This window comes from Microtus pennsylvanicus, chromosome 13, assembly GCF_037038515.1.
Source record: "Microtus pennsylvanicus isolate mMicPen1 chromosome 13, mMicPen1.hap1, whole genome shotgun sequence".
In the NCBI taxonomy this organism is placed as follows: Eukaryota; Metazoa; Chordata; class Mammalia; order Rodentia; family Cricetidae; genus Microtus; species Microtus pennsylvanicus.
The window spans coordinates 56,963,727-56,987,917 of NC_134591.1; the positions used below are offsets into that span (position 1 = coordinate 56,963,727).

At 52.3% G+C, this 24,191-nt stretch overlaps 1 protein-coding gene across 1 annotated transcript; it reads right to left on the reverse strand.

Annotated features, from left to right (window-relative positions):
* Positions 1–8,485: 8,485 nt before the first annotated feature.
* Positions 8,486–17,124, reverse strand: Zc3h12a (zinc finger CCCH-type containing 12A). The gene is made up of 6 exons (XM_075945531.1): positions 17,003–17,124; positions 15,859–16,332; positions 11,626–11,765; positions 10,484–10,718; positions 9,901–10,007; positions 8,486–9,732 (listed from the first exon to the last, which is right to left on the reverse strand). Exons 2-6 carry the CDS (start codon positions 16,296–16,298, stop codon positions 8,867–8,869), a joined length of 1,788 nt encoding a protein of 595 aa, XP_075801646.1. The 5' UTR covers positions 16,299–16,332; positions 17,003–17,124; the 3' UTR covers positions 8,486–8,866.
* Between the last annotated feature and the right edge of the window lie 7,067 nt (positions 17,125–24,191).

The window sequence follows — 24,191 nt, forward strand, 5'->3', positions numbered from 1 at the left end:
CGTTTTGGATCCTTCCTTCTTGGTTTATCGCCTTATCCTAAACTCTGGGGAAAACAAATGGCCCACTTTCACACATCTGAGCCTCCATAGTTGGCTGTGCGTAGAGGAGCAGCGGTCCTGCTCAGTAGAAGGTGTGGTATTTATTTCTTGCATTGTAGAGAGTTGGGTGAAAGACATCAATCATGCTAGACACGTGATCGACTACTGCGTACCCTCCCAGGCCCTAAGCGTGTGTTATGTAGCAGCATGTCTGTGTATGTGACTGTCCCCGTGTGTTTGTAGAAGATTGTGGCTTGTGAGCTGTTTGTTTTATTACCTCCCCCACCCCGTAAGGTTTACCCATTGCTTGGGTCTTCCTGTTTTTCTGTCAGCTGGCCAGTGTTACTTAGGCTCCGAGAGACTACTTGCTTTTCCCGTCTTGGGGTGGCTTAGAAAAAGGCATCTGGAGCGATTGTCTGGCATGCAGAGTCCTAGGAATTGATCCTCAGCACCGTGTAAGTGTGGGCATGGTGGTTCCTGCCTGTAATCCTAGCTCACAGAAGGATCAGAAGTCAAGGGAGGTAGAGGTCAGCCTGAGCTACAAGAAACCTTACTTTAAAAAAAAAAAAAGGAAGGACCAAATCCAATAGGTTCCTGCCTCTCTGCACCATGCTGTGGTCCTAACTTTATCCACCAAGTTTGCATCGATGGAAAGAATGGCTGTGCTTACGCAAGAGAACATTAATCTCAGTGGACAGGGTAGTCTTTCATTGCAACCAGCCAGCCAGCAGACCCTGAAGTGACAACCAGTGCCCTATGTGTTGTGAGAGGGACTGGTTTAATGGAGTAAGCCAGCTCCTAAGTCCTACAGCCCGGGCTGTAGCTAGCCAGCCTGTGTTGGAGGAGCGGGTGAGAAGCACCAGCTGGCTCCCGCGATGCACCTGTCCTTTGGAAGGACAAACGACAGGAATGGAGGGTGGCACACTTGTTTCTGCCACCAGGTACCCTTTTCTGTGCGTCTCTCCAACACGGGAAGAAGAGCTTGCCCTTGGCCTCCGGTAGTTAAAAGACAAGACCTGGCCTTTTGTGGTAACATTGTTGTCAGCTACTTGGAGGATAGTCTAGCGCAAAGCTTCATGGGAATGCCAAGCCCACAGCTCCACAGCTCCAAGGACTGAGGAAGGGGCCATTCTGTTGAAAGTCAGTGTCCTGGGGTACATGAGGAAAATGTGGGGAACAAGACCAACCCACAGAGTTGGGGCCTGAGGAGGGACTTTAGGAAGCTTGGGAGTTAGGACAAGGCCAGTGTGGACCAGGAACAATGCTTTCAAGCCCACTGTGCTGATCCAGAGACCCCAGGTCTCAGCAGCCTTGGCACTGTAAGAAATGGCTCTGTTGTTGCACGGCTTAAACTGTTAACCCCACTTGAGTCTGTGCCGTTCGCTTTCAGGAAAATCCTTTGTTCCAAGAGTAGGAAGCAAGCAGTGGGGTCTTCACCTCAAGGTCCTGTGTGCAGGAAGTAGAGAGTGATGCTCCTGTCTCCACCCTCGCAGTAAAAACAAAGCTCTGAGGAGCCTTCGCTCATAAGTAGTTTCTAAAGCGCTCTCTGGCTTAATTTTTGCACTTACTTTGGTCTTTCCCACCCTCAGCTTTATTCCAAATCACTGAGGCATTTGCACACTGGAAAATTCTTTTCAGAAGCTCTGACTTGATGGAAGTGGTGGATGGTATTCTGTATGCACAACCTCCTTCCAGCATGGGGCTGTGTATATATAGTGCCTAGGAAGACTGTGTGTGTGTGTGTGTGTGTGTGTGTGTGTGTGTGTGTGTGAGAGAGAGAGAGAGAGAGAGAGAGAGAGAGAGAGAGAGAGAGAGAGAACGAACGTGAGCGCATGTCAGTCTATCCCTGTATTCCCAGGTTTTGGTCTTCAGGGCTAGCCTCAGGATTTGAAGCACAGGTTTCATTTTGAACACTGCTCTGTGGGGTCAGCCATGCCGCGGGTGGTTACGGGTGCTGGCCCTTGCTTATGTGTCTATGGGAAAGGGAGTGGGTGTGGGTGACGGCTTGGGGTGTGGGAGGGAAAGGCCAGATCTTGGATGTGTTTTCTCTTTGGACCTCCGCCTTGTGTAGTTCTTCACTTGGAATATGTTGTGTAATACGCCTAAATATTAGTTCATTAATATATGTGGATAATTTATAAATAAATATTAGGTTGAACCACAAGAAACTGCTGACAGTGGCATTGTTTTCACCGGTGAGAGTGACTGCCGTCAGGTTTAATAGCACGTGTTGGAGGTGTGTGCACTCCAAAGCTTTGTTGCTTATGTGCAGTGATACACCGTAGGCCCCTGGTCAGTGTCCTCCTGGCTCCACACCTTCACCCCAGACAACCTGCTCTGCATCTCAGGATGGTCAGGGCCTTTGAAATATGTCATCCGAATACGTGTGTCAGTCTGTTGAGGCTACTGGAATAGTAACATAAACTTGATGGCTTACAGATAACTGTCCTAAAAGCAAGAAAATAGAAGGTCAGGTCACCAGTAGATGTATGTGCTTGGTAAAGGGTCTGGATCCTGGTTCCCAGAGGCCTTTGCTGTCTCCTTGAGTGGTGGGGAGGGAGCTCCTTGAAACCTCTTTGATTTATTTTAAATTAATTAACTTTACTTTAAATACATTGTGTTTTGCCTGCAAGTATGTCTGCGTGGGAGAATCAGATCCCCTGGCACTGGAGTTACAGACAGTTGTGAGCTGCCATGTGGTTGCTGGGAATTGAATCCGAGTCCTCTGGAAGAGCAGCAGTGCTCTTAACCACTAAGCCACTTCTCTAGCCCCCTTTTTCTTTTTTCTTTTTTAAATTTGTTTGTTTGTTTGTTTAATTGAGACAGGGTTTCTCTATAGCTTTGGGGCCTGTCCTGGAACTAGCTCTTGTAGACCAGGCTGACCTCGAACTTACAGAGATCCACCCGCCTCTGCTTCCCAAGTTCTGGGATTAAAGGATGTGCTGCCGCCACCCGGCTTCGAGCCTCTTTGAGAGATCAGTTTGTAATTCTGCTTTAGAGAGCTCCACCCATTTGAGCTCACCATCTGTAAACTTTCCCTTTTGATATCTTCACCCTGGCCATTAGAATTACCACCAGGTTTGGGGAGAACTTTTGGCCATACCCATATGCAAATGGTACCTTCAGATGGTGTTGGAGTGCATTCAGCGGGAACTTGGGTCTCAGTCGCACAGCCTCTCTAGAGACGTCAGTGCTGTGTCTTGCAGGAACTTTGTGGGGTCGGAGGACCGCGGACAAACACTGTTTGCAAAGATGGTAGAGTGCTTGTTCTGCTCTGCCCTTCCTTAGATCAGAAGACAGCCCAAAGGCGGCCTTGGGCTGGCAGGATAGCTCAGCAGGCTAAGCCATTTGCCCTAAGCCTCATGGCTTGAGTTCGATCCTTAGGACCCACACCGTGGACCTAAACCGTCCACTCATGCACATGTGTATGCGCGCACACACAAATGCAAAAACATACAGAGCCAGGCTTGGTGGTGCACATCTGTAATCCCAACCAGCAAGAAAGAAGCTGAGGCAGCAGCTTTCCTATGCCAAGCTACCTGCAAAACAAAGCAAAACCAAATTCCAAATACACAGCTGCCTCATTTTCACTGGCTTTACTAGTCCACTGCTGCGTGCCAGTTCTGTAGCCTGTGCTCTAGTGGTGGTGGTGGTGCTTCCCAGCTTTTGCTGCTGCAGTAAACGCATTCCGTCACTTTTGCAGATGAGGCCCCCGGGATAAATCAGTAGGATTGCTGAGTCAAGAGGCACGTGTTTCTTAGGTAAGCCTGAGTACCAGGTCCCTTCCAGAGTTGACACTATGACTCTAGCGATAGGATTATTGCCTATTTTCCCATATCCTTCCCAAAAGACAGCATTTTCAACCTTTAAATTATTTTTTCTTTTTCTTTCTTTCTTTTTTTTTTTTTTTTTGAGACAGGGTTCTCTGTGTAGTAGCTGTAGCTTTGGCTGTCCCAGAACTCACTTTGTAGACCAGGCTGACCTCTAACTCACAGAGATCCACCTGCCTCTGCCTCCGGAGTGCTGGCATTAAAGGCATGTGCCACTGTACCAGGCCCTTTCAATTCTTTTGGAATAGAAGCTTGTGGTGATTTTATTATATGTAATTGTAAGTTTTCTCCTTGATTATTCTTCCGGCTTGTGTGTGTGTCTGCAGTATGTGGCTGAGATGTGAACAGGGGATTGGTACCTGTTGAGCAAGCACTCAGCCACTCAGTTACACCTCCTGCCCAAGAATTTTCTTGGCTAATTCATTGCTGGGACTGTGAGAACTCTGTGCAGATGCCTTTGAAAATTTACTGCTTAAACAAAAAGCACACAGCTGTGTTGGAAGGACTTGAGAAGATTATGAGGTTGATACAGTCCTGCACTACGTACGGAGACCCTGTCCAGAGACAAAAGCCAACAGGAGTTCCCTGTATGGGTCAGTGCTCTGCTTTGCGTTTTCTCCCAGACAGAGCCACCTCTCCCGAGCACATTAGTTTGGACCTCATGGGGCCACTCTTACCCTCACCCTCTGAAAGACACCAGCAGTTTGGGCTTTTAGCAGTTCCAGGTGGGCAAGCCACTCACTCCAAGCAGTAGTAATAGTAGTACTGGGAGCTACCAGAAGGTGGCAGCAGGGTGCCGCATGCCTGGCTTATGGCAGGCTTGGGTGCCTAAGCAGTTCCTCCCACGGAGTCTCCTTGCTGTTTCTTAAATTGGTAAGTAGTTTAGGATCACCAGCCTTGATAGCAGCTTCAGGCGGCACACCCTAGGTTACAACGTGGGCCTCCTCCCCCTCCAGGAACTGGCTGGAAGGGTTTACATGCCACGGCCTAGGATAGCTTGGGCTTCCTTAATTACAGGGCTCTACTTCCTGCCTCTTTCAGCCAAATCTCCCACACCCTTCCCATGAACTAGGAGGTCCCCAGGACAGGTTCTTGTCACCCTATTGGCTATGAGCCAATGACAGAGAAGATGAGCCAGGAATTGAAGCCTGGGACAAAGGTCCCAGGGTCCTTGGGTCTACCATTCTGACAGGGCTTATCTGATGGCCCAGCCCCCAAGTTCTGTCTCCTCAACACCTCCTTAAGACAGGGGTTGCCCTTCTGTGCAGGCTGTTCCTGGGGAGGGTTGGGGGAAAGGAAAAGAAATGGGAGTTGCAGAGATGGGTGCTGGCCTTGTCCCAGCTGCTGACTTCCCTCATCCCCTGAAAGACCAGCAGCTTGGGACATTAGTGGCTCCAGGTGGGTCTTCTTTAGGGACTGCTAGGTATTCCCATATCCTGAAGAAGCCTGCTGGAGACTTGAGTAGACAGTGACATCCAGAGCAGGGCTGCTTCATTTCATTTTGGGCTGGCTCAGTCTGGCAGGGAATGCAGAGATTCCCTATATCAGACTACAGTCACTTTGGCTTCTGAGCTGGCCAGGGTCGGGGGTGGGGTGGGGCTTGAAGGGGTTAAATCTGTGGCACAGAACTTGCTGAAGCACCTAGGGGCCAGCACCTGCTGGTGCAAGTGGGAGGGGCCTGTGGGAAGGCCTGGCATCTAGGGATCATTTCCCAACAGTGGGAATTTGCATACACACCAGTTTCCCCATCAGCCTCTTGGCTCAAGTAACCAGGAAAAGCAGGAGGAAAGAGCAACTGGGGCAGCTACTTGGAATTTGATCCCTTGCAGCTTGCCTGGTGACTTGAGCTTTGGTCTCAGGAGTCACATTCTGTCCTTGCCACCCTCTCCCGTTAAGCTCACACGTGGATCACTGTGGGCCAGGCAGCTGAGGCCCCGTGAGGAGGGTGGTGAGTCGCCCAGGGCTTGAACTGGCGCCTGGCTGCCTCTAGCTGCGTCTAGCTGTGGCAGCCTCTTGTATATCTGGAGAGGTGGTCTGTCCTTGTGTCCTGTTCACAGGTAGGGAGGCCAAGGCCCTGTGACTCGGCACCACCCTTCGAAGCCCGCGTTAGTGAGCCAGGGGACAAGAGGTGGTTGAGAACCTCGGAGTTAAGCTGAAGCAAGTCACAGAGAACAGCCTTGGCTTTGAGCCTGGCTGCCTGCGTAGCCCTGCCCGGAAGCTAGATTGAGAAAGAGGCCTGGAGGCATGGCTCTGTGGCCAGCTAGTCCAGCTGAGCTGGCTTCCTTGTCAGGAAGCATGGGTGCCAGGGCAGGCATCACTGAAGGCCTGAACTGACCCTCTCTTCCCCAGGGCCCAGCCCCAGGTGGTACCTTTTGTGTGGCTCCGTAGTCCTCGCTGGTTCCTGTCAGTGAACCAGCAGGGCCAGGCCCTGCCTCCTGATAGCCACAGCCTGCTGGCACTAATGCCGCTGCCTGTCTGCCCGTGGGATCCCCTCATATGTCACCCCCGTAGGACTTCAACTCTGGTGAAGGACCAGGCAGAAGAGTTTCCCACTTCCCCTTCCAGAGGACCCTTGATTTCAAGCTCCATTATGTTGTACAGAGCCTGGGCCCTCCTGGGCAGCTGAAGTGGGTGGGCGTTATAGTTGTCTGTCTGGGAGGACATTTCTTCCCATTTCTGCAAGGGCTTGAGTCACGGTAGACTGGTGTCAGATTTTGGGATCAGGGACAAGTACTGAAAGCCCTGCCCCAGCCTGCCTTCTTCCTCCGTGGGACCTTGGGCAAGTCACTCAGCCTTGCCAGGCAGCTGATAATGAACTAGACGGTCCGGTATTTTAGCTTCCTATCCCGTAAAGACAAACAGATGCCCATAAATAGCCCTTTAACCTGAGAGCACACTGGAGTGTTTGTGTGTCTTGTGTGTTTTGTTTCCCCGTTTGAGATAGGGTCTCGGGCAGGCCAAGTTGGCTGGGAACTTGCTTTGTAACCAAAGATGGCCTTGAACTTCTGTCCCTCCCACAGCTTCGCGGAAGCTGGGGTTGCCAGTGACTGCCCCAGCACCAGGTGCTGAGGAGAGAACACGGCTGGCTGCATTCCCAGCTCCTTAAACAGCAAAATGTAGTTGGATTATAAAGTATAAGTAAGGCTTTGCCATCTCCTCGTGCTGATAAAACCTCCCGAGGAGGCTGGGAGCAACGAGCTTGGGACAGACACCTTGAATGTCTGTGGGAGAGAGGCTCCCAGCTCATGCATGGCGAGGTACCCTGATCCCTGCCTCAAGCAGAGATCTCTGACAGGGTGGCCAGGCGCCAGTGGGCAGGGCCCCCGGGGTGACATTTTCTTCCACAGCATCACAGCTGTCTTGTACTGAAGTCGTTTTTAAAGCAGAAAATACGGCTGCACCGGCCATTAAGTACAAACCCGAGGACTTGTTCAGAAAGGTAGGATTATTAAAGCTGTAATTTCTTCCATTTCCCCCAGCTGATAATATTTGTTCGGGGACTATGTGATAGCCTAGCCTTTCATTTAAAATATTTAATATGTGCGATCATTTTTGAGGTTGGAGCAGGGAGGAGGAGGGAGGGAAGCATCCTCTTGCCTGGGCTTGTCTAGGCTGGGGAGCAGTTTGACGTGGATGGGGGTCGGTCTGTGAAGCCACCCACAGGAGTCATGCTTCTGGAGGCCTCGAATGAGCCGTTCTTATGGGGCAGGAGGCAGGTCACACGCCCAGCACGTATTATCTCACTGAATCCTCATGACAAACCTGTAAGGTGGCTGCCATTAGTATTCCCATTTCAGAGGATGAGGAAACTGAGGTCTGAGAGGGACAGTCCCTTTGCTCCAGGTGGCAGTCAGTGGCAAAGCCTCCCCATGCTGCTGTCCCTACCCCAGCTCTCCTCCAACCCCCATTCTTCAAACACAGCAGATCTGGGAGGAGGGCCCGAGTGCAGCACCCAAGAGCTCCCTCCCACCTTCACCCCCTCCCAGATGCCCCTCCCTCTAAGGCTATAATGTGGTTGATCAGTTCCCTATTTCCTACCCTCAATTCTACAGCATAGAAAAGGGGAACAGCTCCGCCAGCCACCACTATCCCGCTGAAGCCTCGGGGCTCTCTGTTGTCACACTTCTGCTTGAGGCACCTGTCACCCACTGTGTCCAGGGACATCCCACCTCCTATCCAGGCTCAGCTCCAAGGGACCCACCAATTCTGGAAACCTTCCTTTCTGAGGACAGGGAATGACGTCAAATGGCTCCCTCAGGGTGAAAGCTCGAGGCCACCTGCCTTCCTGGGCTCTAGTCACTCCAGATCAGCCCTTACCCCTCTCCCCACACACATATCAAAGACATAGCTCTTCAAGGACTCACAAAAGCCTTTATTTTTGTCATTCTTTCCACTTAAAATATTTCAATTTCGTATCTGTACACAGCATACATGTGTCCTCCCACCCATGGGGAAAGGTTAACAGGTGTGGGGACAGAGGGCCTTGGAGCCCTGGTGGGGTGACGGGGTAGGTGGACAGAGCGGGCGGGTGGGTTATAAGAAGCATCTTGCTTACTAACATGAAGCCTCATGCCCTGTGAAAAGGGATGAAGCCACATTGGCTTGAGGGGGGCCTCGGAGGGCAGGCACATGGTGCCCAACTTGCCGGCGGTGCCAGCGTCCCAGGGACAGGGTGGAGGGTGGGGTCTAGTTCAGGCCTCTGCTCCCCTAGGCCTCCCTCCCCGCCCTCTGAGAAAAAAGAGGGTTTGGGCATCAGCCACGGATGGACGGCCTGACCGGCAACGTCTCCTTAAATGACAGAGATACAATGTGTATCAACAGGGTGATCGCTTCTGACCCATGCGGGATAGATAGAGGTGCCACAGGGCCAGAACCAATCCTATGGGATCTTTGGTTTGAGGATTCTCTTGCCAGCTCCATTCGTCCCTCTTCCAAGGTAGGCTAGGGGCTGGGGACTGATCTGTGATGCCTGACAGCCCCTTGAGCCACCTCCTGGCTTACTTACTGAGGTGCTGGGACTTGAAAGAAAGGATCTCGGCGGCCAGCTGCTGGGGGTCCAGGAGCTGTGGGAAGCGCTCCATCACAGCTTCTACCAGGTGTGGGGGGAAGACGCCACACAACTTGGTATACACACCAGCCCTTTCTTTGGCCCTTTCGCTCACCCTGCCCCAGGGGCCCCCACTAGCCCCTGGGCTGGGCCTCTGGGGCTCTTGAAGGACTGGGGTGGGTGAGGGCAAAGGGTACGGCTCAGACCAGTACTCTCTGGCTGGAAAGGTGGGCAGCTGGGGCATATAGTCGGTGGGGACACTGAAGTGGCCAGCACCCATGGGCTGTCTAAAGGGAGCAAAGGCAGGTGCTGCTGGGAGCTCAGACCCATAGGTGTGATAACCAGCGTAAGGACCCCGAGTGGAGCCCGACTCCCCAGGGCTGCCTCCTCGCACCCCCCATAATTCCGACATCTGGCTCTCCAGGGAGCCAATGCCTGAATCAAGGCACTCCTGGGAGGTGTATGGGAGCGAGTCCAGGGTGGGTGGGATCCACTCGGTGGGCCCAAAGCTGCCCCCACTAACAGGGAGGCTCCTGCCAGCCGTAGTAAAGGTCTGTGTGGAGCCTTCTTGGTGGGGGCCTGGAGATGATCTGGCCCCCAGTTTTTTCCCATCTAGACTGCTCTTCTCAGCTTCTGGAGACACAGAGCGGGGCTGAGAGGCAGGGGAAGGCCTCTGGCCACTTTTGTCCTTCACTGGGGTCCTGGGGGGTGAGAGGAGGGCATTAGCGCGGAGCTCATCAGCCACGGAACGTTGGGGGCGGCTCGGCCGCTCAGGGTGGAAGAACCGGCACTTGATTCCATAGGTACACTTCCTCCCTGCAAGAAGGACAAAGAGTGTCTCGAAATGGGGCCAGAGAGAAGAGGAGGCGCAGGGACTTGGGGTTTAGGTAGTCTCCATAAGGAAGCCATCAGGACACAGGCAGGCCTAGGTGAATGGGCAGACAAGAGGTAAAAAAGGCTACTGAAGACGGAGCTGGGTCTCACCATAGGGACATGGCTGCTTCCTGTGTTCAGAAGGCAGTGACTTCTTACGCAGGAAGTTGTCCAGGCTAGGCCCATGCCGTCCCAAAGGGTCATCTGGGGGCATGAACCTGTGGTAGATGAAATGAACGCTCAGGAGAAGGAAGTCATGAAGAAGGCCCAAGGAAAGGGCTGGATAGCCAGGCTTCCTGGGGAGAGATCAGCCCCCAAACTGCCTATCTGCAGGATGCCCCAATTCTGAGTCTGCAGTTGGCTCACCCCAAAGGAAGAGGGGATCCCTCAGTTCAGAGGGGTATAGCTCAGGGTTACCTTCAGGGCACTCCCTAGGCTGGGAGTTCTCAAGAAGCCACAAGCTAACTGCATCTTGGGATGTATGCTGTCATAGACTTACTGGAGAGAGCCATCGAGGAATGCATTGGGTCTGTCTCAAGCTAGCTTCAACCCCCAGCCCCCAGTCAAAAGCTCTGCTGGCCCTAGCCTTCTCTCCGTTACTCACGTCACTGCCTAAGCTGCAACCCAGACCATGGGCCCACAGAGTCCACCCCCAGGATCTCTCCCAGTTCCCAGTCCTCCAGCAGGAACGTACTTGTCGTTGACGAAAGAGTACATGAGCAGCCGCTCCTCAATGAAGCGCTTCCACTCCTGCCGCTCGCCTTGGAGGTCCCGGTACGTGTCATTGGAGACTACCACCCCGTCGGATTCATAGGCCAGCTTCACAATGAAGCGGTCATCATAGCACACCACACGCTTGCCACCTACACGCCTGGATGGTGTGAACACCAGGATCTTCTTTTTCTCTAGTTCCCGCAGAATGTGCTGGTCTGGGGGATGACAGAGGTGCCGGTCAGGGGCCCCTGGGGACCCCGAGACACCCAACAGGGCTCCATGGCTCACAGTGGCTGGGCTCAGAGGCTGTTCACACCAGTTTCGAGAGGACAGAAACCAGGCAGCCATGTGGAAACCAAGTGCACCTGTGTGCATGAGCATTCCATTCGGCAGGAATGCTGAGCCCAGAGTGGCTCTTCCTGCTTCCCCTCTGGCCTGTGTGTCCTGCCTGTGTCCCCCAGCATAGGGGTTCAGGAAGAAGTGTACTGGCCATGTCCCTCACACACTCAGAACAACGTTCCCAGCCTTGTTCAGAAGAGGCTCAGGAGTCCCCAGCCTGGCCCAGCCTTGCAGACTTCTAAAGAAACTGTCTTCTTACTCCCTCCTCCTCAAGGTGGGGGCTCTCATGGGGGTGATGGCTGCAGCCTGAACACACCACGCATTCTCGCTGTGCTGGGTTAAGCACTTCCATACCGTCTCAATTGCTCCTCTGGCAGTGTTTGGTGGATATTGTCAGCACACCTCCACCCTGCCCCATTTCAAGCTGAAGAGCTCAAGGCTCAGAGCCCTTAGACCCTTGTCTGGGTTACTCGGGGCCAAGCCTCTCACCTTGTCTTCTTGTCCCAGCACCCCACGGTCTCAATCATGAAACTATATTGCCCCTCTGCCACTGGGGATACAGAACGAGGGATGCCTCTCCTATAGGATGAGACACCTCAAGACTACACAAGGTGACTCCCAGCTATTCTCATCTGAGCTGGGCTGCTGAAGGCAGCAGGCATTGGAAAAAGACAGGCTGGCCCTTGCTTATCATCTAGAAGGTGTTGGCCCTATTCAAGGACTCTTTTGGGGAGCACCAGGGTCGCTGGTACAGTGAGGCCACCCTACTTCCAGCACACATACCTGTGATGGGCACATCTGGCCGAGGCTGTTCCTTCCTCCATGATGGTACAAACACGGTGATGTCTGTGTGGCCCCGCTCCAGAAACCAGTTCACAGCCAGCAGAATGCCCCGACAAGAGAAGACTTCCTTGTTCCCGTGACTGGCAGAGGAGGGATAAATTAGCTCACAGAGTAGCCAGTCTGTGGTCACCCAGGCCGGATTAGAAGTGGGAAGTGGGCCACGCTCCAGCCCTGCTTGGCCTTGCTGGGTAGCTGCAGGACTCAGTCCCTGGCTCTCTGCCTGTAGGGCCTAAGGCCTTGTCCCTGGGCCCGTTCCCACAGCGCCTGGTGGCCAGCCCCAGATGGGACTTTCCCTAAGATTCCATCTCCTCAAAGTGTGGATCCACCCAGGAATCTAGCCACACTGGCTCCCCACGAAGAGGGGGAGGGTCGGGCCACTTGCAACATATCTGGGGGTGGGTAAAGGTGACGGGAGACTTGGGGATCCTGTCCTACCCAGGAGCCAAGGGGACCACAGGGACACAGATTTGCACACTTAGGCTGAGTCACTTCTTTCCCTCAACACTATACAGCAAGGAGGCACCAGCGGAGGAGGAGGAGGCGGGGGAGGCACCAGCCATGTTAAGCAGGAGAGAAACCAGACTGTTCCGGATTAAAGTTCAGTCTACGCACAAGGTGGCTGGCTTGGGTCCCCAAAGGGTGCAGGGAAGGAGCATGGGGAGTCACCCTTCTACAGGGGTCAGGAAATAACAGCCAGAAGGCACTCCAGGAAATTTTCAGGGCGAAAGTGAAAGGCCACCTCTTTTCCTCTCAAGAGGCCAGTTCCCTGCAAGCCTGCCCCTCCCTGCATGTCTGCGTGGGGGGGGCACTACCGCCGCCCCAGGGCGGGTGTGACTCCTGGCAGAAAGATGGGCAGGAAATTGCTGGGGAACTCTGCTTGCTCACAAGAAGGGCTGGGGCATCAGGCCTTGGGCTTGCTCTATCTAAACATGGCTTTCCTCAGAAGTAACCTAGCTGGCTCCTAGGCTGCCCTAGCCAGTGTCTCTGCCCACAAGCTTGGTGGAGGGCACCTTTCTTAGACAAGCCATTTCACACCAGGAGGGCTTGAGGCTAAAGACACTGGTAAGGTAGAGTTCCTGGAAGTGCTGAAGGGGGGCTCCCTCCCCAGCAATCCCAGCCTCTGGTTAGCCCCCATAGTGAGCGACTCAGACTCATATTTGGCAAATAAAACAGAATAAATGTTACGCAAAAGAGGCAAGTCCATGGCAGACCACATCCTGTGGGTAGCTTTGGGGAGAGGGGGGTGATAGCTGGAGTCCCAAGAGACAGAGAGTGGGGAGTGGGGCAGCTGGAGGCATGGAGGCTATCCGGGGCGGGGGGTGGGATGGGGTGAGGGTGAGGCTCCAGAGTCTCTCAGTCTCTGAACTGTAGAGGAAACAAAGTCATCCCCAAGGCAGCGGAGTCAAAACTCATGGGGAGCTGCAAACCTGGCCGCTCTGTGCTCTCCCTGGAATCATCATCAAGCCCACAAGAAGACCACTGCTATTACCCTCTGTTCAGAAGGTCCAGAGAGGGTAACTTAGTCACCATGGGTCACACAGCAGCCAATGTGAACAGAACCACTCCTGTTGGCATTTAGGTACCAACATCCCTGATGGCCAGGAAGGGCACCGAGTCCACCTAGACAATCGCTCCACCTAGACCATCTCAGTTCTGGGAAGAAGACTCCATGACACGCACAAGTAACCTGTCTAGTGCTAAGAGGTGAGAGCCAGACTGGAGTGTGGGGCTACTGGGTCACTGTCGTTGCCCTTACTGAAGATGCGGAGAGAGGATGTGGCAGGAGGAGTGTCAGAACTCAAGCATCGATGGCGTATATTCTGCATATGGAGAGGGACACCCCTGAGCCAGAGAAATGATGGGCTCGGCAAATTCTCACACTTCCTTTCGGAAGCCAGGTGACATGTCAAAACCTCTGAGGAACATCCCCGCCTGTGGCTTCACAAAGCCCACGGCCCCATCAGACTGTCTCCTTCCCTGGACCATCTGTTGTCTCCTCCAGATGTGAGGTAGTTGTCTGCACCATGGCTTACGGTCCTGAGTGTGCCATGTCCACATGTCCCCTGACCTCTCTGTGGATTCATGGCCCCTCCTGGACCAGCCATGTCAAGCTTGAGGATCTCCCGATGTACTGCCTCTGGGCATTTAACCCCCTGGCAGGGGACAAGTCTCCTCTCAGCCGTGCTGGTACCGGAATGTTCCCTCAGCAGGTAGTCAGAGCCCTATTCTTGGCAGCGAGAGCACTTGAGGCCTGAGGCCCAGAACGCCTGCCCGGACTACTCATTCAGTTCACTGCAATGCAGGAAGCTTGGTTGGCCCAGGAAAACCAACTTCCTCCCACCCTCAAGAGTCCCGCAAGGCCCCCAGGTCGGGGCCCCTACCCAGCCTGATGGGCTGGGCATATGGAAGACTCCAGCTCCTGCCCAAGGACAGGGCAGGGTTAGCCTCCCCAGGTATAAAGAACTGCCTGGGCTGGGCCTAGTGAGTACAGGAAAATTCCCTTAGAAGGAAACAGAGGTGAATTTCCCCACGATTTGCATATGGTGGGGGCTAGCCCTTGTGTGTGTGGGGAGCAGCAGGGTAGGAACCAGGCAGCTGCTGAGACAGGAAGTGTGAGGCTGGAATTCCCCTTCCGTGGCCACCCCAGCTCAGAAACCCCCAGCAGATAGGCAGGCGGGCCGGCAGACAGTAGCTGTCTGTCTCTTTGGTATCAGCTCTCCTGAACCCCTCCACTACTGCCCCTCCTCCCGCCCAGGCCCCTCCTTCCCCTGCCCAGGATACAAATACACATAGCACATGGCTGCCCACAAGACACCCAGCCCACGATTCCTAAGGGAGGTCAGACCTCTCCAAATTCCTACCCTGTCTCAGAACCTCCGAGAGAACGGCAGCCTCTGAAGGGACAAGTTTGACCTGCTGCCCTCTGGCATGGAAGCCAGCGTTTTTCAGCCTTCCTCCCAAGATCAGTTCATTTTAAAGATGTGAAGACGGACCCAAAGGTGTTGAAGAGGGCTGCCCCCGTGTACCAACTAAGTAGGGCCGGGGCCAGCTAGACAGCTCAGCTGGCCCAGCTGGGTTGGGAGTAGGTGGGACCAAATGCCAGGTAGGGAAGAAGCTGGCTGGCATCGTGACAAGTTGGGCAGTTCACCTGGGGACAGCCCTTGGGGCAACCAGGAAAGAGACTTCCCCTCTTCCTGTTCTCTTGCTGGGGTCTCCCCTGGTCCCTGCCAACAGGAACTTTTCCTTGTGTGTGATCCACCCAGGCCTGACTCACCCAGCCCGTTGTGCAGGCAACAGGGAGAAAGCAGGACTGAAGGGTGCGGCCTGGATGGAAGGGAGAAGTCAAGGGCTCCTTAAGGTCAGGGGCAGGTTGGCTCAATATCTGCCTCCACCCCGCCTCCTTCCCTGAGCAATCTACAAAGGTCTGGGAACCCCCTGAGATGAGTCCAGCCCAAGCAGTATCAGTTCGGCCAATATAGATCCCATCAGGGCTCACGTGAGCCCAGAGCATCAGGCCACCTGCACACACCCAGGGAGCCAGATCCGGCCAATAGGTCACACCTGGTTAGGGCTAGGACGCTGCTCACTTGCAATAGTTAACTAAGCCTTGCTTCTGTGGGAGCGTAAGTCTAGGAAAGGAGGTCCCGGAGGACTCAGTCACTGAAGGACAACTATTCACTTAGTACTTACAACTCTCCACATTTTATGCATTTTCTCCCCGCAAGGGCCACCTGAGAGGAAAGACTGAGGAGAGAGTGAAGAAATGGCTCAACTGGTGAAGCGACTGGCTCCCAGAAAGCTCGAGCCCACAGGCCATTCCCCGACATTGTCCTGCCTCATGTCAGAGGCAAGAAGAGGACCGGGCTCGGGAGAGACCACAGTACAAAGTACACTCTGGGCACAGAAGGCTGAGTTTGAATGCCTGCTGCTAATTTATCAAGGAGCGTGACTCTGGGTAAGGGTCTAAGCTCCTCTTTTCCTTCTTAGGACATTCATGAAATGCTCCAAGAAGTCTTAAGGTTTCAGGGAGCCTCCTGGCACACGACGGAACCTCACAGAGAGTGTTTGCATTCCCTCAACAATCCACGAGGAAAGCCAAGCTTTTTTTTTTTTTGTCCCAAAGGAAGAGCCACAGACATTTCCACAGGTCCTCTCCTCAGAACTGACACATACCTCATGGCCACATTGCTTCCATCGATGACCACAGGCCTCAGGTCACTGCCCTCCTTGTCCTCCTCTGGGAGTGAAGGTTCTAGAGAGGAAGGTTTGGGGGTGCTTCCGCCCCTGGGCACCAGGGGGAGCTGGGGACAGGGGTCTGTGGAGGCCTGGCACTCCCGCTCAGTAGCTGAACCATGCTTCACCAGTTCCCCCAGCACCGTGTTGGTATCCGCTTGGACCCCCAGCTTCTGCAGGACACTGTGGATCTCGGAGGATGAGTAGCCCAGCTTCCGAAAGAAGTCCACCTTCATCTGCAACTCAGCAGAGGCTTCTTTAGTCTCAGGGTCCTGGACTGGCTGAGGGCGACCCCGGCAGCTGTGGCTGTCCTCAAGATCCCACAGACTCATGGTGGGACTGGCTTCTTGGATAGGCTTCTTTCTATAGGGGTCACTCATATCTCAGATTCTTGGAAGGCGTCCATCACAGTACCTATGGACGAGACCACAGCGTTAGGGGCAAGAAATACCCACTGTAGCTCTTTCAGCCTCTCTCCCCTACAGGATAAGGTAACATGAACTGAGCTATCCTCCTGTGTCAGCTCAGACTGTGATCTCAAGAGCTCTCGGCAAGGAGTTTATTCGTATATAGGGGAAACTGAGGCACAGGCAATAAGAATTTACTCAAGGTCATCAACTCAGAGTTTGTGACACAAATCTTTCAACTTGTCTGACTCCACCCCCAAACCCGTCTTGTTCCACCAAGGGACCCAGAAGGCAGGGGCGGGGCTCTCAGAAGGGAACTGAGGGCTGGAAGTGCGCAGGGGACCCAGGGGGCTTCCCCGTTGTGGCCATCGCCTTCGTTCTAGAGTCTCATACTAAGAGCCCAGGGCCGGAGTCCCATTCCGGGAAGGACAAGTTTCCGGGGTGACCCACAGGGAGAAAAGTTGCTGGGAGACTCTGGTTGGCTACCAGGCCCGATGACGCGAGGCGGCCCCAGTTAGAGCCTTGCGCATGCTGGGTGCCCCAAGACACACCGCTCCACTCACCGGGGTGGACTCGGCGGGGTCCCCGCGATCCGCGATGAAGACGCGGACTGCGACCCTTCCGAGGCCGGACCCAACACAGCGCACCACTCATGCCACCCCGCAACACTCACTCACCCCTCCGAGTGACGGACGCAGCCCGTAGAGCGTCCATGGAGCCGAGTCCCGAGCTCCGACTGCACCTTCGTAGCCGCGACAGGCGGGCAGGTGCTTTAAGGGCCGTGACGCGGAAGCCGGGCAGGGCCGCCGCCCCTTCCTGCTCCGCCTCGCTCCTGCCCCGGCCCCGCCCCTGGCGACCCGCGCCGGTCCCGCCCCGTCCCTGACCAGACCCCGCCCCAGCATCCTTAGCCACGCCCCTGGCCACTCCAAGTCTGGGCGGCTTGGAGCTTGTGCCACCCGACAGCTTAAGGCAGGCGCTGCAGATACAGGTTCTGCGCACTGTGCAAAACCGGAATAGCACGGCCTCTATGGCTCAGCTCAACAACTTGACAGGCCCACCGACCTGGTCCAGACTTCCAGGTGCACAAGTGAGGCCACCGCCATCGGAGGTCGCACCTTCCTGTTAGGTGGAGACCGGGCCACTCCATTTCAGTCCCATAGGCTGTGTCTGAAGCCCCTTCAGAGATGGAGCCAAACTCAGTGTTAGGGGCACTTTTCCTGAAATAAATACCTTCCAAAGACAGGAGGGCACCACCCTAACAGATGCACAGTGGTGGAGGAAAAGCCAGGGAAAGGAGGGGCATTGACGCCAGTCTCTTTGGGAGAGTTCATGAAGAATGCTGTTAGGCACACTGCAAAACTCATCCTATCACTTACTCTCAAGAGGTGACAGGTCACTGGTCAAGATCCCTCAGATGAGCACAGTCCTTTACTGTATCTACCTGGGGCTCAGATGATGGACAGATCCCTGTGCTTGTGGACCTTTGATTTCCTTTGGGTTTTGTGTTCTTCCTGATACAAGGTCAAGCTACACAGCCCGTGCTATCCTTGAAGAGCCCAGTAGCCTCCTACCTCAGCCTCCTGAATGCTGCAGTTACAGGCAGGAGCTATCCTGCCAGCTCCATTTACCTCCAGAGATGCAGAAAAGGTTGAATGGCCTCAGCCAGAGACATCAAGACGAGGAGATTTGATTCCAGAGAATCAGGGACCACCATGAGTATTCTGGGGGCCAGCGTTGATCCATGGCAGAGGGATCCTGGCTGTCACTGTGTGTGTGTGCATGTGCCAGAGGAGAGAGAGGGGCAGAGGAGAGGGAGAAAGGAACCCCAGGACCTGCACATGGAGAACAAAGTCTATTACATCATCCGTATGCTTGTATATAGGGAAACTGAGGCTCGAGAAGCCAAAACACTCAGAATGAAGTGCTTGTTACTTTAGTCGTGTTACATTTGCTTGTCAAGTACAGGCGTCTCCTAAGAGTGCTGTCTGTTTATTAAAATGCTTTTATAGTAAAAGACACTACATATACAACTGCACATGTTCAGCCTAAAAATGATAACAATAATTGTATTGGCTTTATTTTTTAAATCATCTTATTGATTTATGAGCATGGGTGTTTTGCATACCATGTGTATATCTGGTGCCCCAGCAGGCTAGAAGGAGCTTAGGATCCCTGGAACTGGAGTTATACAGATGGTTGTAAGCTGCAATGTGGATGCTGGAAGTCAAACCAGGATCCTCTGAAAGAGCAGCCAGTGCTCTTAACTGCTGAGCTATCTCTCCAGCTCCCAATAATAATTTTTAAAACCGCACCTATGTTACACTTTGTGTTGTTTTTAAAGGATTTATTTTATTTACATATATGAATATTTTGCCCCCATCTAATTTTGTGTGCCACATGCATGCCCGATGCCCTCAGAGGTCAGAAGAGGGTGTCAGATCCCCTAGAGCTGGAGTTAGGGACTGTTATGAGCTGTCATGTGGGAACTGGACCTGAGTTCTCTGCAATAGCAGTAAGTGCCAAGTGCTCTTAATGGTTGAGCCATCTCTACAGCCCTGTTTTGTGTTCTGAGACAGGGTCTCCTGGAGACCAACCTAGCATTGAATTCGCTAAGTTGCAGAGGCTCTCCTTGAATCCCAATCCTCTCCCTCGAGTTCCCACATGCTGGGGTGACAGGCATGTGCCACCACGCCTAGCTTTCCATTTATCCATCATCTAACTTGACCAATAGGTTAGTGTTGTGCCTTTGAGGACGTCTGGGTTCCCCAACCATACTGCTTTCCCTTGTTTGGAGAAACTGCTGTGCCGGTCATCCCCCCATGTTGCTCCCTTGTGTGCTGTGCTTTCTGCTTGGAATTTTAGGTAAATAGACTCCTTCTATAATGATATGGTTCCATTTTCACACAGGCTTATGATGGTGAAAGTCCATGTCTGTGGCCTGCATACTATCCTTTATTTGTTTTTTTGCTGAAAAGCATCCTGCTTCATGGAGAAACACAGAACTTCTTATCCCTTTCCTTGTATTGGATGCTCTGTCTATGATTTGGATATTAACTTTTTTCCTTTTTCTCTTTTTTCTTTTTCTCTTTTTGGTTTTTCGAGACAGGGTTTCTCTGTGTTGCTTTGGAACCTGTTCTGGAACTTGCTCTGTAGACCAGGCTGGCCTTGAACTCACAGAGATCCACCTGCCTCTGCCTCCCGAGTGCTGGGATTAAAGGCATGTGTCAATACCACCCAGCTCCTTTTCTTTTTTTGAGACAGGGTCCCACTGTGTAGCCTTAATTCACCAGGAACTCACTATGTAGACCTGTCTGGTCTTAAACTCACAGAAATCAACCTGCCTCTGCTTCCCAAATGCTGGAATTAAAGGCACGTGCCACCATGCTGGCTTGCTTTCTTTTCTTATTTGCATATTTATCTATTGACAAGGTCTTGCTATGTTGACAAGGCTTGATCCCAACTTGTGAGCTTCTTCTGTTTGTCTCCTGAGTGCTGGGATTACGGACGTGCACCACTGTGGCTTGCCCTCATAGAAGAACTGGAGAGCTGAGAAGATGTCACTCAAAGGTTGGGAAGGGTAAAGTTAAGGCCCAGAGTTGGTGGGGCTGGAAAATCGGCAGACTTCCCTGCTGCAGCCATCTCCCCGATCCTGCTTTGTGGAGGCTTTGGGAGGCTGTGAGGAGGAGGAAGTACACATGGCTAGTTGGTCATGAGATTGTTCCTTAAGATTTACTAAATGTCATCAAAACATGAAGGTTTGTTTGGTTCTTGGTCTTATTTATTTATGCGGGGGGGGGGGGGAGGAGCTGAACAGAGAGGGGAACCAAATTCTCCTTGCTGAGTGCCAGCTCATGACTGGTGCTGGGCATGTGGCATGCTCATGGTCACTGCTGCTGAGCTCAGCACACTGCACTCTCATCTCCTGCATCCCCTCTTTCATGTGTACTCAGTCATAGTGGGCATCACTCTCTATGGCAACCGCTCTTCAGATGGTGAAATCACAAAGTGACATGTCTGAGTTAGGAACCACTTCAGCTGCCTGGGTGGTCCTCTGGTGAGGGGACTGGACAGGGGTTCCACCAGTGTTTCCAAGCCCTGGGCTGTCCGGCACTTCTCAGAGGCAGCTGGCAGAGCCAGCGATGAGTCACGCAGTTCCCCATAAGCCACAGTCTCCCTCTCTTCCGGTTTGTGACGGTGACTCCTTCCTGAGACACCCTCTTCTGCAGAAAGCCCTGGCTGCTCCTGAGAAGCCATGTTCCATTTACAACTGGGTTTTGCAAGCACTGGCCCAGTTCCCAGGAGCCCCAGAGACCTGATCATCCCAAACTCATGTCCCGCTCTGCCTCTCTTGCCACTTCCTTCCTAGAGTCTTTCTGTCCTTTGTCACCTGGAGAAAGTCTAGAAACTTCTGGACCGTCACCCCTCAGGGCTAAGTGGGGGAAGGCTGGAGAGGGAAAGACCCCAGAAATGACTCCAGCTCAGTCTGGGGATGACAAAGGAACTTGAGCCCTCTAAGAGGGCTGGACAGTGACTCTCATGCTGAGTGGCTATAGAGTAACTAGGACTCCTGCAAGCCAAGAAAGAGCCCTCCTGTGTTTTGGATCTTTATGTGGGATCCAAGGATCGAATTCAAGTTGTCAAGCTTGTGCATCAAGTGCCTTTATCTGATGATCCATCTTGCTGGACCTGGTGTGTGTTTTATTATCCATCCATCCATCCATCCATCCATCCATCTATCTATCATCTACCCATTTATCTATCCATTAATTAATTTTCAAGACAGTGTTTCACCGTGTAACCGCCTTGGCTGTCCAGGAACTCAGGAACTAGCCCTGTAGACCAGGCTGTCCTTGAGTGTTGGCTTCCCAAGTACTGGGATTAAAGGGATGCACCACCACCCAGTGTATGTTTTAATTTAAAAAATTAAGATTATTATTATTTTTTGAGGGAGGGTTTCTCTGTGTAGCCTTGGCTGTCCTAGAACTCACCCTGTAGACCAGGCTGGCCTAAAAATCAGAGGTCTGCCTGCCTCTGCCTCCTGAGTGCACGGATTAAAGGATTTTTTTTTTATGTTTGGGAATTTTGCTTGCGCGTTTGTCTGTGTACTACATGCATCCAGTGTTCAAGGAGGCCAATAGAGGGCGCTAGATCCCTTGGAACTGGCGTTACAGATTGCTTTGAACTGCCACCATGTGGGGTGCTGGGATTCTAACCCATCCTTTGGAAAAACAACCAGTGATCTTAAATGCCAAACCTTCTCTCCAGGCCTGGTTTTAAATGGTAATTGAACAATCAACTTTTTTTTTTTTGTTTTCTGAGGCAAGGTTTCTCCGTAGACCAGGGTGGCCTTGAACTCACAGAGTTCCGCCTGCTGCATCTGTGTTGTGAGTGCTGGGATTAAAGGCACGTGCCACCACTGCCTGGCCAATTAACTTTTTTTAAAATCAGGTTTTCAAACGTGACACAGTATATTTATTTGTATTATTAGCTTGTTTTTAAAAATACTTCTTTTTGTTTAGGTTTCTTGGTTATTTTGAGACAAAGTTTCACTATGTATCCTTGGCTGGCCTGGAACACATTACCTCCGTGGTTCTTAACTTTCTAACTTTGCCACTCTATAATCTAGTTCCTCATGTTGTGGTGACATCTCATCATAAAATTATGTTCATTGCTACTTTACAGCTGTAATTTTGCCACTGTTAGGAATTGTAATGTAAATGTCTGATATGCAGAGTGGCTGAAGGAGTCACAGCCCACAGACTGAGAACCACTGCTCAGCTGGCCTTGAAACTGTGGCAGTTCTCCAACCTCTGCCCTCTGAGTGCTAGGGACACAACATGTGTCACCATGCCAGGTTGAAGTATATGTGTCTTTGGAGCAGTGTCTCATCCTAGGGTTGGGACCGGGAAAGGTGAACCTGTGGCACCTCCTAGTGCCAGAGAGTTAGGACACGCCCTTCTATGGGAGAAAGGCACAGGGTAAAGAGCGCTGGGTGGGTGGAGCTCCAGCAGCTCCACCTGAAACAATGTTCAGGAAGGACTCAAACCACAACTTTCATCTGTTTGTTTCTGTTTGGAGACAGGGTTTCTCAGCGGTAATTATGGCTGTCCTGGAGCTCACTCTGGAGACTTCAAACTCACAGAGATCCGCCTGCCTCTGTCTCAAGTGCTGGGATTAAAGGTGTACGCCACCACTGCTGGGTTTACAGAGCAGGATGTTTGATTCCAGCTTCAGCTATCTCAAAGAATAAGCTGGAGGGGGCTGGAGAGATGGCTCAGGGTTTAAAAGCACTGACAGAGGACCTGCATTTGACTCCCAGCGTCCACGTAGTGGCTCCCAATCTGTAACTGCAATCCCAGAGGATCTGATGGATCAGACACCCTCTTCTGGTCTCTGTGTACAGCAGACACACACAAGGTGCATAGACACACATGCAGACAAACATCCACACAGATAAAACAAATGCAATCCTTTCTCCCCCACCCCCTCTCTTCTTCCTCCTCTTCTTTTTGAGATAGGACATTTCTATATAGTCCTGGCTGGCCTAGAACTCACTCTGTATATCAGGCTGGGCTTGAACTCACAGACATTTGCCTAACTCAGCCTCCCGAGTGTTGGAATTAAAGATGCGAGCCACCTCATTCGGCCCAAAATAAATAAATATTAAAAAGAATAGGGTGGAGAGTGATTGAAGAAGACATACAATGTGTTTTTCACACATGCACATGGCTTGGGTGCACATACACACGTGGTGTGGGAGGTCCTTCTGTCTATGTGTTGCTTTTATTTGTTACTGAATAAAGAAACGCTTTGAGCCTATAACAGAGCAGGGCAGAACCAAGGTAGGCAGGAAAAACTAAACTGAATTCTGGGAGAAAGAAGGCAGAGTTAGGAGAAGCCATTGAGCCAATTCCAGAGACAGACATGCCAAAACTTTGCCAGTAAGCCACAACCATGTGGTGATACACAGATTTAATGGAGATGGGTTAGTTTAGGATAAAAGAGTTAGCCAGAAATATGCTTAAGCTATTGGCCAAACAGTATTGCAAATAATATAGTTTCTGTGTGGTTATTTCGGTAGTCTGGGCAGCCGAGAACACACGAGCAGACTCCTACAACACACACGCATACACGTGCACACACACACACACACACACACACACACACAAACATACACACTCTTGAAAAATAAAAATAAGAAGCATAAGTTTTCTTAGTTATACAAAAGGTGTGCTTCAGTGATTGGCCCTAGATGGTCTTGCCATCACTTAGCTATGCTGGTTATGTTCTGTACCTGAGTCAGACCCATATAGGGACAATGTCCAAAGTCTATACTTGAGACCTCTTTGTCTGGGGGCTTTGACTAGATGACCTTTATGCCTGCCCTCCTCCTTTGCTGCCCTGGTCCAGTTACCACAGCTCCCTCCTTTATGACTCTGGAATGGCCCAGTAGGCTGGAAAGTCCCTGCAGGCTAGTCCACTGGAAACTGTTTTATAGACCAGAGACTGAGTCTATGGCAGGCCTTGCCTTGGCTTGCCAGGTTCATTTAGGTCATGCTGGAAACAGGGTGAGGCTGGCTTTCTCCACCCCAGGCATGCCTAACCCTTTTTGAACAAAGATGAAAATCATCTTCATTCTGAGCTCAAGTCCCTTTGACTCTCTTTGGACCTCTCTGTCCTACCCCAATCCTGGAAAAGCAGGTACTGTCTGGAGAGTGAGATTGAAGGCTTAATGTTGATAACAGTGTATGTCCTTCATAGGTGAGTCTCACCTGGTTCTGAACCTCCGAGAAGAGGTGGGCCTGAAGGTAGGTAAAAGACTGAATGTCTATCACTGACATTACTTCCCTAAAGGCTCAGAGAGGA

Bases quoted from the DNA above. Each gene is read 5' to 3' on its own strand.
- Zc3h12a (XM_075945531.1), bottom strand. From the start codon at position 16,298: ATGAGTGACCCCTATAGAAAGAAGCCTATCCAAGAAGCCAGTCCCACC. The intron at 10,008-10,483 runs GTACGTTCCTGC...CATCTACCACAG, and splicing joins TACTCTTTCGTCAACGACAA to GTTCATGCCCCCAGATGACC. The intron at 9,733-9,900 runs GTGAGACCCAGC...TCCTTCTTGCAG, and splicing joins GAAGCAGCCATGTCCCTATG to GGAGGAAGTGTACCTATGGA.